The 11,496-nt window shown below is 52.6% G+C and overlaps 1 protein-coding gene across 1 annotated transcript; it reads right to left on the minus strand.

Annotated features, from left to right (window-relative positions):
• Window positions 1-4,346: 4,346 nt before the first annotated feature.
• LOC124545575 lies at window positions 4,347-5,024 on the minus strand. Its single transcript, XM_047124523.1, has one exon. It carries the CDS (start codon window positions 5,022-5,024, stop codon window positions 4,347-4,349), a length of 678 nt encoding a protein of 225 aa, XP_046980479.1.
• Window positions 5,025-11,496: the final 6,472 nt, after the last annotated feature.

Consider the following 11,496-nt stretch of genomic DNA (forward strand, 5'->3'; position numbering starts at 1 on the left):
TCTTTGCGCGTCTTCCCCTGGACGTGGTCGGCGCGCTGTTCTTCTGGTGTGCGCTCTCGCGCACGTTTGCTAGCGCGAATGCGCCGTCTTCTGTTGCCCCTTTCAGTGGGAACGGAGGTGGCAGCTTCGCTGCCGGCGTCGGTCTTGCTTGTGCCGGCCGCCTCGCCGGTTTTGCACTTGGGTGCGGACGACGGAGGGAGCGGTCGGCAGTCTTCGTAGCCTGCTGCCCGTTTTGGCGAGCTATTGCGGCCTTGAAAACTTCGCAGCCGCGGTAGCTCGCCACGTGTGGGCCGCTGCGGTTCGCACACTTGGGAGCGTGCGACCGCGGTAGCGGACACAGTCTGCTGGGGTGGGCCCCGGCACACTTCTCGGGGAAGGAGCAGTGGCGAGCCACGTGCCCCATCCCCTGGCAGCGGAAGCATTGCACCAGGCCCCTCTTATCTTCTTCGTTCGAACGGCCTGCTTGGGCAGCGGCCGTGGGCGCCGACTGCTAGGATGTGGGCCGCTCTGTCTTCTCTTCGACCGCAAATGCCCCAAAACGGTTTTCCGTCGATGTGGGCGGCGGTGAAGGCGTCGTCCTGGGTCTGGCCGCAGGTTTCGACGTGACGGTCGTCCAGGTCGCTCCCGCACCGTTGTTATCAGGTAGGGCGCGTCGTCTGCCCCCGTTTGTAGAGACAGTGAGCTGCCTCCTCTTCTTGGGCGTATATTTGGCGCCGGTTGGTGCTGTTGTGAGAGACCTTTTGCGCCGCTCGCCCTCTGGGCTGGTCTTCATCCTTCGCGCCCGCTCGTCGGCCGGAAGTGCGTCGTGCACTATAATATCGTCTTCTCCAGAGAAATCGTCCGTATCGTAATCCGTGGACGGCGGCCGGGTCGTTCTTGGCTGCTCCGGACATCGGTCTGCCACGCCAACATCTCCAGTCGTCGTAGTTTGGTGGCCGGATGGGGCCGTCGTCCGAGCGGGCTCGGCCGAACGGCGATCCGCCACACCCATTGCTCTGCTGAGCGATCCTCGGAACTCCGGACGTGCCCACGACGTCTCTGCTCACTGCCGTAGCGACGACTGAGCGAGCCTGCCGAGACTGTAGCGGCGGCTCGCACCTTTCTTCTTGTGAGGAAGGTTCTTCTTTCTTCCCCGGCGTCTTACAGTGTGGGCTTTGCAGCTATTCCTGTGGACAAATCTTAATTACAAGTATGGGGTGTACATACAAATTTTGATTGGCTTCTTTGAGGAACACTTTTTTGGTGCCATGCTTTTATCTACTTTGCTGGATAGCGTTTTTTTAAATTACGCACATTCACACACACATTCATCCTCACCACTGAAGGTGATCTCTGATAGAATGAATGAGAAAATTCATACACTTACTCGCCCCTGTTGGTGGCGACATTACGTTTGTATGGGAGAATATTTACAATATTAACCTTTTTATGGGGTGTGGTATTTACAATAATAACATTCTGGATGAGGTTGACAGGAGGGGTGCTGTCTTCTTTTCTTGGTCTATCCCAGCAGCAGAGCCGGCCATCTGGTGTTGATGTTGCGGTGCTCTCGGTGTTAGAGGGCACAGATGAGCGGGTTCTCTGCTGCTGCTGTCCTCTCGTAGAAGGTGTGTGCTGCTTGTCGGAACCTCTCGCGTGGCCGGGGGACCCCGGCCAGCTCGTGGAGCTCTTCGGTTGGGAAGTCCCACGGCAGGTGCAGGGCTCTCTTCAGCGCCCTGTTCAGTACACGCTGCAGGCTGCCGATGTGTTGTTCTCTGCGTTACCCCACACTACTGCGGCGTACTCTAGGAGTGGGCGCACTAGTGCGAGGTATAATTTGATGCCCAGCTCCTGCGGTAGTGTGGAGGTGGGGTTGAGTACTGGGTAGAGCATCCGGAGTCTTCCCATTGCCTTGTCCTTGATGTTGTTTACGTGGTCTTTCCACGTGAGGTGTGTAACTCCTAGGTAGAGTGCTGTTCTGCTCCAGCGGACTGCGGTGCCGCGTACTTCTATTGGTGGCAGGTCCATTGGGAACTTCCTTCTGCAGATGGGTATTGCTTGTGTCTTCGTCCCGTTGAACGCCAGGCGCCACTTCTTCGCCCAGTCGCAGGGTTCGTCTGTGGCTCGTTGCAGTCGATGCCTGAGGACTCTGGCGCTCCTGCTGCGTGCGTAGAGAGCGGTGTCGTCCGCATATAGAGCTGTGTGGACGTTGGGTGCTTCTGGAACGTCGCTGGTGTAGAGTGTGTGTGTGTGTGTGTGTGTGTGTGTGTGTGTGTGTGTGTGTGTGTGTGTGTGTGTGTGTGTGCGTGTGCGTGCAGCACTGGGCCTAGTACACTTCCTTGCGGTACTCCAGCTAGGATCCTTCTTATTGAGGATTCTCCATTCTGTACTCTGACGTGGAATGTTCTTCCTTCCAGATAGGACTTCAATAGTGTCACGTGTGACACTGGCACTCGTCTGTCCAGCAATTTGAACAGCAGGCCCTCATGCCATACCGAGTCAAATGCTCTGGAAACATCCAGGAACACTACGCCGAAGAATTCCCTTCGTTCCATCGCTTCCATTGCCTCCTCTGTGACTCTTAGGAGTTGCTGTGTTTTCGAGTGTCCTGCTCGGAAGCCGAACTGTGTGTTGGGTAGTATCTGGTCCTCATTCACATGTTGTGGTAGCCTGGCCAGATGTAAGGCGTTAAAATACTTTTGAAATCGCCGGTAGCAGGCTTATGGACCTGTAGCTTGCTGGTTGGGTGGCGTCCTTTCCCGGTTTGGGGACCGGTACTACTATTGCGTGTTTCCATGTTCGGGGGAACTTCTTCGTCCGCAGTACGGCGTTGAAGGACCTTGCTAGTACTGCAGCGGCTTCTTCCGGCATTTCTTTGAGCATCTTGTTTGTGAACAGGTCGATACCTCCCGCTTTTCTTGGGTTTAGGTATCTGAGCTGTATCTTTACTTCCTCTGTGGTAGTTTCCTGTATTTGGTCTTCGTCGTCTTGAGCTTCCAGGAACCGGGGGAGACTGTTGTTCACCAGTTCGATGTGTTCCGGGTCGCTGGGGTCTTCTATGGGGGTGAAGTTTTGTGCGAACACATCTGTAAGTGCGTCCGCTTTGCTGTTGGGTTTGCACACCTTGTCGTTCGCTACTGAGAGTGGTGGTATCCTCTGGTAGTGGTGCAGGAGGTTCTTTGTGGTGTTCCAAGCAGTCCCATCATCAGTTCGGAGTACTGATATCGTGGCTGCCCATGTTTGTATTCTGTGGGCCTCCACTGCTGCTTTTATTTCTCTCTTTAGCCTGTTGACTTGCCTCTTGGTTGCTGGATTTCTCGTTCTGGTCCACTCGCGGAAGAGCCTGTTTTTGTCTGCGATTGCTGCTCTTATTTGCGGTGGGAGGTGGTGTGGTGTGGAATCTTGTCCCTCTTATCTTCTTGCTGGTGTAGTGGCTACGGCTACGTCTATGGCCTTTTCCGTCACGTATCGGATGGTTTCTTCTGCTCCGACTTCTGCGTCGGGTGGGGTGGCGAGGTCTTCAGCTAGCAGCTCTTTGTAGTTCTGCCATCTGGTGCCTTTTAGGTCGAGTCCGTCCTTTTGCGGGGCGAGTGCTTCCAGGGCGATGTCGTAGACGACTGGTATGTGATCCGAGGCCAGTACGTCTCGGGTGCTGGCATGGATGGCCAGGGGAAGTCCTTTTACCAGGGCTACATCCAGTATGTCTGGATTGTGATTGTGGTTTTTCGGATAGTACGTCGGACTGTTGGGTCCTATTATGGTTGCTTGTCTTCTTTCAGCGGCGTTCAGTAGTCTTCTTCCGCTGTTGTTATTTATTCGCGAGTTCCATGCGTGGTCCTTCGCATTGTAGTCTCCTCCCGCGAAGATGTTTCGTGGGATTGAGAGGAGAGCTTCTATGTCAGCTGGTTCGAGTGCTCCGTTCCTGTGGGGTTGCCTGTAGACGGCGATGAAGTTGATTCTTACGAGTGTCGTGTCCGCTGCCACTCCGTTCGCTTCCGGGGGGGGGGGGGGGGGGTGTTGAGGCGCTGGAGTCCGATAGGGTGGTGCCGGAGCGATCTTCTTACGTAGATAGCCGTTCCTCCCTTGTGTGTTGGTCTGTCCTTCCGATGGCAGTCGTAGTTGGGTACTCCTACCCTGACACCAGGTTTCAGGAACGTCTCGCATATGAGGCATATGTCTACGGCTTCGTCATATAAGAACTGACGGAATTCGCCTGCCTGGTGTGTTATCCCGTTTGAGTTCCACACCGCGATTCTTAGTCCCTGTGCGGGCCTATCTGCCATCTTGGTTTCTTGGGGCTGGTATCGTGTTTGCCATGTAGGTGGCTATCTTCTCTGTCACACTCTTGAGCGTGACGATAGCTTCCATCATGACTGCCATGAGGAGGCGATGTCTGCGGCTGTGGGTGCTTGTGGGGCCGCGTCTTCTCTAGTGGTTGTTGTGTTGGCGTTTTGTTGTGCTTCTGCACCTGCTGTGGTTTCCTGCTGCTTGCGGTGGTCGAGGTCTTGTATCTGCTGATCTTCCATTCTCGGCCTCTTCTGCAGGCGGCGGCGGTACAGCGGTCGCGGTGCTTGCGTGGATTCCGCCTGGTTTCTTGGTACTGCTTCTGGGTTCCTGCTGGGCTGGTGGACCGCTTCGCTCGTGCTGGGGGTGTTCCTCGGCTGGCGGCGGCGGCTCTTCGCCATGTCGACGTAGCTCGTTCCCGGCTTCTTGTGTGTTGCCTCCTGTCTGGCCCATGCGTCAAGTAGGGTCCTGCACCCGCCGTAGCTCGCCGGGAGCGCTTCCCCACAGTTGCAGCATTTGGCTGGCTCTTCTCTTGGCACAGGGCACTCGTCGCTGCGGTGGTCTCCCGCACACCTGACGCACTTCTGCGGCCTGTCGCAGTAGCGTGCCACATGCCCGGGTTGGAGGCACCTGTAGCATTGTGCCTGCTTCTTCTTGGCTCTTGGCTCTTCTACCGTGGTGTCACAGGCGGCTATGGATTTGACGTTCCATATCGTCCTGTTTTGAGCGTTGTTCGTGGCCACTATTTCGAATAGCGGCATGGGCCTTCGTGTCCTTGGGGACTTCATTTTGGTCACTGATCTTGTTGTGAACCTCAGGTCTGTTGTGCCTTTCTCATGTTGTCTGCTGTGAATGAGTGTGCCACTCTCAGTGGTTTGTCATTCCCTGACGAGTGGGTGTGGAATGGGATATTCCTGCGTTTTAGTTCTCGCAGGATTTTGACGTAGTCTTCTTCGTTCTTAGTTCTGATTTTGAGGGTGTCCCCTCCTCCTGACTTCACACAGAAGACGTGTGTCGTCGTTTCCTTTAAGCTCTCGTACAGCTCCATGTAAGAGCCGCTATACGCGCTGTGATGGGTGCGATCTTGGAATTGTTGCTTGACTGCACGCTTTCTGCGGCAGCTTCTACTGGGTCTGATTGTGCCTCTCCCAATGTTGAGAAGCTGTTTGTTGTAGCTACTGGGGCGGGGGCCGCCTGGTTGATGTAGGCTGCTGGTGCCGTCTTCTTGGGGAATATGAACCCGTCGTTACTAGGGCTACGTGAGTCACAGACCCTTTTGTCTGCGGATTCTTCTTCTTCTGCACTGGCGGCGTCTTAAGTCTTCCTTTTGCGGGAGATCGCCTCTTGGTCCATGGGCTCCGGTTGTGTTGCGGGTGCTGGTGCTGCATCCAGGACTACTTCTTCCCCTCTGGCGTCGAGGTTGGAGTATAGCCCCTGCTCGTACCTGGAACTGTTGGGGGTGGTGACTGCGTCTGCAGCGTCGTCGAGGGCAATCAGCAGTTCCTTCTGGTCTTCTAGATGGTCGCTTGGGGTGGCGACGGGGGTGGGAGTTCGGAATCTTCCCTACTTTCAGAGTACCTAACCATTCTGGGACGTGTGGAAGTGTGGACAAAGAAGATAGTGCTAGCCTTTGCCTGGTGGCCGCGGGCTGGTCCCACGTGAAGGGGCCCTGGACCACTTATTTCCCTACTCTAGCTGCTCTAGGTGGCTCTGCATTCTTTGTGAAGAATGCAAATGCCAACCGAAGAGAATTTGCATGCGGGTGCACGCTAAGATGGGTGTCAACTTAGTTTGCAACAACGACAAGTTTGCTTTCCTCTTCTGTGGACCGAGGTCCCAGAGCGAGAACTGTTTCTTCGTTCTTCTGTGGCGATCTCGTTGACTCTTCTCGAGCTACTGGATGCTCTGCAGCCTCGGAGATTCTTCTGTCTTCTTCTGTCTTCTTCTGGAATCTCGAAGCTTCTTCCCCTGTCCGGCGGTGAGAATGCTGGCTGCTGCTCCGCTTGCTGCTCTACCTTTCTCCCATGCTAGCTCTCTTAGCGACGCAAGCGTCCTCTGGGGAGCGCCCCTAGGAGAGAGGTGAGAAGGGCGGTGTCCCGCCGGCTTCCGACGCTGGCTGCGTGTGTGCAAGTGTGGAACATGTGTGTTTGTTCCACGTGATGTGGTTGTAGGTTTTAATAGCCTCTCGCTATTTTTCCTACAATAAGTAGAGATTTCATTATGGGGTAAGCTTATGTTTTCCTATGCTTCCTGCACTGTGGACTTTGTGTTACGGTTTGCTGCGTAATTATTGACGCAGCAAGTCTGACCAGCGAAGTGACGCTCGCCAGTGTGGCCGGTTCCCGAGTCCTCTAAAAAGTTGGTTGGCTGACCTCTCGGCTTTTTCATAAAAGGTCGTCGCTGTTTCTCTGTATCGTTGCCGCAGCGGTTTCATACCCGCGACGTGGTGGAGCTCCTCGGTGAGGAAATCCTTAGGTAGATGAAGTGTAAGAGGATTGTTTGCAGGCGTTTAAGGTTGGTGTCGGCCGTGTTGCCCCAGACGACCGCGGCGTACTCCAGCAGCGGTCGTATGGCGTCCTTATACAGCGTAAGACCGACGTCTTCGGGCAACGTTGTCATGGGGTTGAGCACTGGGCAGAGCAGCCTCAATCTACCCAGTGCCTCGCCCCTGATGTTTTCCACGTGTTGCCGCCATGTGAGGCGCAGGTCTAATGTGACGCCTAAGTACTTTGCGGTGTCGTTCCACTCGACTGGCACTCCACACACCGAGACTGTTGGCGCGTTGTGGCGATTTGCTATAATAATTGTTGCGGACTGACAAGACAGCCAGTCCACAGTGACGGGTAACCGAAAGGCACGCACTTAAACTCACGAAGGCTGGCGTGAGGTCTGAAACAGGATACGTAATGAATGCTATAAAGAAAAGTACGTAGCTCCTGGAATACTTAACTTTAATCCACATTTGGTGAACATTGGTCTCGTTACTGTACATGCTTCATTAGATACATAGCAAAGGATAAATGGCGCCTTGCTAGGTCGTAGCAATTGACTTAGCTGAAGGCTATCCTAACTATATTCTCTGCAAATAAGCGAGGCTTCGTCAGTGTTGCATCGCTAGCTAAGTCGTCCGTACAACTGGGGCGAGTGCTAGTACGTCTCTCTAGACCTGCTGTGTGGCGGCGCTCGGTCTGCAATTACTGACAGTGGCGACATGCGGGTCCGTCGTATACTACCGGACCGCGGCCGATTTAAAAGCTACCACCTAGCAAGTGTGGTGTCCGGCGGTGACACCACAATAATCGCCTGACTCCTCTTGCCGTTGTAGGCGAGGCGCCACTTCTTTGCCCACTCGGTGAGCTCGTCGGTGTCTGCCTGTAGACGCCGCTGCAAGACGTCGACGCTCCAGCTGCTGCTGTAGGTCGCCGTGTCGTCTGCATAAAGTGCCGTCTGGACGCGGTTCGTGCGTGGCAGGTCGGCGGTGTAGAGGGAGTAAAGCGCCGGACCGATGACCGAGCCTTGAGGTACACCCGCAAGTATTCGGCGCTCCGTGGAAATTCCACTGGCTGCACGGACGTGAAACGTCCTGTCCTGCAGATGGCTCTGCAGGAGCCTCACGTGTGACACAGGTACCCCCTGCACAAGAAGCTTGTACAGGAGGCCGTCACGTCACACGGAGTCGAAGGCACGAGACACGTCCGGCAAGAGAGCGCCGAAATACTTACATCGGGCAACGGCTCCGAAAGCTTCCTCCGTTAGGCACAGCAGCTGGTGCGTCGTCGCGTGCTCCCGGCGGAACCTGAACTGCTCGTCGGGGAGAAGTCCTTCGGCGTTTACGTGGGCCAGCGGGCGGACCAGGTAAGCCTTTCGGAAACTTTTGAAGTTGCTGGCAGGAGGCTGATGGGGCGGTAGTTCCTAGCCAAGCGAGTGTCCGTCCTTGGCTTGGGAAGTGCAACTACCTACGCATGCTTCCAGCAGGCTGGGTACAAGCTGGTGCGCAGTATCCCATTGAAGATTGCCGCAAGATGGTGTGCTGCGGCGTCGGGAAGTTGCTGGTAGAAGACTGATGGGCCGGTAGGTCTTCGCAATGCGTGCGTCCTTCCCTGGCTTAGGCAAGGCGACTACCTCAGCATCCTTCCAACAGGCAGGATACTCGCTGGAGCGCAGAATCCCGTTGAAAATGACCGCAAGATGATGTGCTGCGGCGTCGGAAGCTGCTTCAGCGTCAGGTTGATGATGTTTCTGACGCTGGCAGTTTTTTTTTATTTTTATGATCTTTTCATTCCCTTCCCTGGGGGGGGATAGGGCGGGCTGCTAGAGAGCTTTTTTTTTGCTCTATGCAGCTTTAGGATTACACATTTATTTTATTAACTTTATTTTCTTACAATTTTGGGGATTATTTATTTAATTGAATGCTAAGTTGGTTGCTTAAAACTAGTTTGTTATATATATTTAATTATTCTACTCTTATGCTTAAGTACAGATCCCACTGCTCTGTGCAGTGACTGGTTACTACAATGGTTGCTTTGTTTGCAGAGTTTTCGTGTTCTTCCTGTTTGCTGTGATCTTGTTGGCTGCGTCTGCAGTTCTATTCTTGGTCTTTTCTCTCATCTAGGTGTGGTGGTGTTTCTTCGCCTTCGATGAGGGGCGCCATTGTTGGCGCTAGTTCAGTGAGTGTTTTGGTAGTATTTTGTGCCACTGTCTTGTTTGGATGAATGTATTTATATTTTGGTTTTGGTGGTTTTGGTGGTTATGATGTGTTCTAAGTCGGGACGGTTCTGTAGTGTTTTTTTTTTTTTTGCCGTATTTCGATCTTAGTTTGGCTAAGCGTGTTTGCAGCGGCGTGATCTTAGCTGTTCTGTATACTTCGGTGCTCGGTGTGGTGTTTTGCAATTTGAGGAAGCTCCGTAGGAGTCGTCTTTCTGTCGTGTACATATTGTTGGCTGTTGTTGCCGTCATTCCTCCTAGTGCTGGGGCCCCATACTCAAGTAGTGGTCTTATAAACGTTTTATAAGTGTGTATTGCTGTGTGTGTGCTACAACCGTCGAATCGTCCTTGTACCTGCCTGATGGGTCCCTGCCTTTTCCTTTTCCTTATCCTATTCCTATTGAGTACATCTTGTTGATGGGTATGCCAGTTCAGGTATTTATCGTAATAGATGCCTAGATATTTGGCGGAGTTTCCTAGCTGAAGTGGCGTACCCCATAGTGTTAGTCTTACGTCTCTTTCGTCTTGGTTTCGCTTTTTGGTTAGGTTTCGGTGCCGAAGAAGTACCATTTGAGTCTTGTTGGCGTTGGGTTTGATCCTGTTTTTTGCTATCCGTTTTTCTAGTTTGTATAAATACGCACTTGCCTTCCTCTGTATTGTCTGTGTTTGTCGGTCTGTGACCCAGTACGCCGTATCATCAGCGTATAAGGCTACTGCTTCTCTATTGCCGTCTGTGGTCGGAATGTTCGCCGTGTGAAGGGTATATAACAATGAGGAAATGATGGCTCCCTGCGGTACGCCAGCCTGTGGTGTGAAGTAGTCCGACGTTTAGTTTCCCACATGTACCAGTCATTGCCTTTCAGTTATTTGTCCCTTTATTACCCTGACCATTTTTGTGGGGATTCCTAGATCAGTTAGCTGTGTTAGCAGGCCGCTGTGCCATATTTTATCGAAGGCTCGTTCGATGTCCAAAAATATGGCCAGGGTGCATTGGCTGGTGCTAAACCCCTGTGTGACATCGGTGGATAGCCTCATGAGCGGATCATTTGTGGAGTGGTTTTTGTGGAATCCCGCTTGTATGGTGGGTATTACGTTCTTGTTTTCCGCGTATTTGCTGATTCGATCCGCTATTATTCTTTCATACGTTTTTCCTATTACGTTAAGCAGTGTGATAGGCCTGTATGAGTTGGCATTTGTTTTTGGCTTGTTCGCTTTGGGTATCAAGATGATTTTCCCTTTCTTCCATGCCTCTGGTGTCGTTTCCCTGGTTAAACAGTAGTTAAATACCTTTGTTAGTATTGGTGCTACTGTCCCTATGGGGGCATTCCTGAGGTGTAATCTGCGAATTCCGTCTTCTCCCGGTGCCGAGTGCCTGCCTGTCATTATTGCTTCTATTACTTAGTTTTCGGTGATTTGTGATGTGAACTTCTCTTCTTCCCCGTCTACTGTGGGTGCGTTTAGTATTCCGTGTATGGTCTGCTCCGTCGCTAGTCGGTGGTTTTCGTCGAGTCTCGGGTCTTGTGGACATGAATGTATTACTTCTAGATTGTTTTTGAACTCCTGCGCTATTTTCCTGGCATCAGTGGTTGGCTCGTTGTCGATTAACGAGCATGGTGCGTTGGGCTGTTTCTGGCCTGTGAGTGTTTTAAACCTGTGCCAAAAATTGCTACCGTCCGTGTAGTCTAGTTCTTTGCATGTCTCAGTCCATTTTTCTTGCCTGTATTCGGATATTGTTCGTTTTATCCTTGCGTTTAGTCTGTTCCAGATTGGTTTCAGTGTGGGGTTATTGGTTGTTTGGATTTCCCTGTACACCCTTTTCTCTTATGAGCGCTAGTGATGTCTGTGGGATTGTGGGCTTCCATCTTTGTATTACTTTTTTGGGGATGTTTTCTTCGATTGCGGTTTGGATTGTCGATTCTATTTTGCTAGTGACCGTTTCTAGGTCCTGGTTGTTTGTAATCGTTATTGGGTCGGATAGTTCATTCCGTATTTTTTGCTGGTACCCCTCCCAGTCTGCTGCTCTGTAGTTTCTGATCGTTCGTGTTTCGGGTCTTGGAGGTGGTGGTGGTGGTGGTGGTGGTGGGGGGGGGGGGGGGGGCTCTGGTGGTTGTGAGCAGTATTGGCAGGTGGTCGCTTGTTATTGTTGGGCCTATTTCCTGGTGTATTATGGCTTCTTGAAAGCATGGGCTGTATATGATGTGGCGTGAGAGTGGAGATCCTATATACGTCGGCTGATTGAGTGGAAGTCTGCTGCACGGTTCGGTTGTCCGTCGATCGAATAAGAGTTGTCCGTTGTTATTTTCGGTGGTATCTCCTAAATTTCTGTGTCTTGCGTTGGCGTCCGCCATTATGATTACTTTTCGGAAAGTTTGTAGGTATCGAAAGAAGTCCGTTGGGAGGGGGTGCCTGTGGGGTGTGTGGAGGCACGCCACTGTTAGTTTTTCATTCCCCCGATTGGTACTTGTATTACTATTACTTCTAGATCCTGGTGTTGTTGTGGCAAGCTTAGTTCTGTGGCTGGTAATTTCT

Source organism: Schistocerca americana, chromosome 8, assembly GCF_021461395.2.
Source record: "Schistocerca americana isolate TAMUIC-IGC-003095 chromosome 8, iqSchAmer2.1, whole genome shotgun sequence".
Classification (NCBI taxonomy): Eukaryota; Metazoa; Arthropoda; class Insecta; order Orthoptera; family Acrididae; genus Schistocerca; species Schistocerca americana.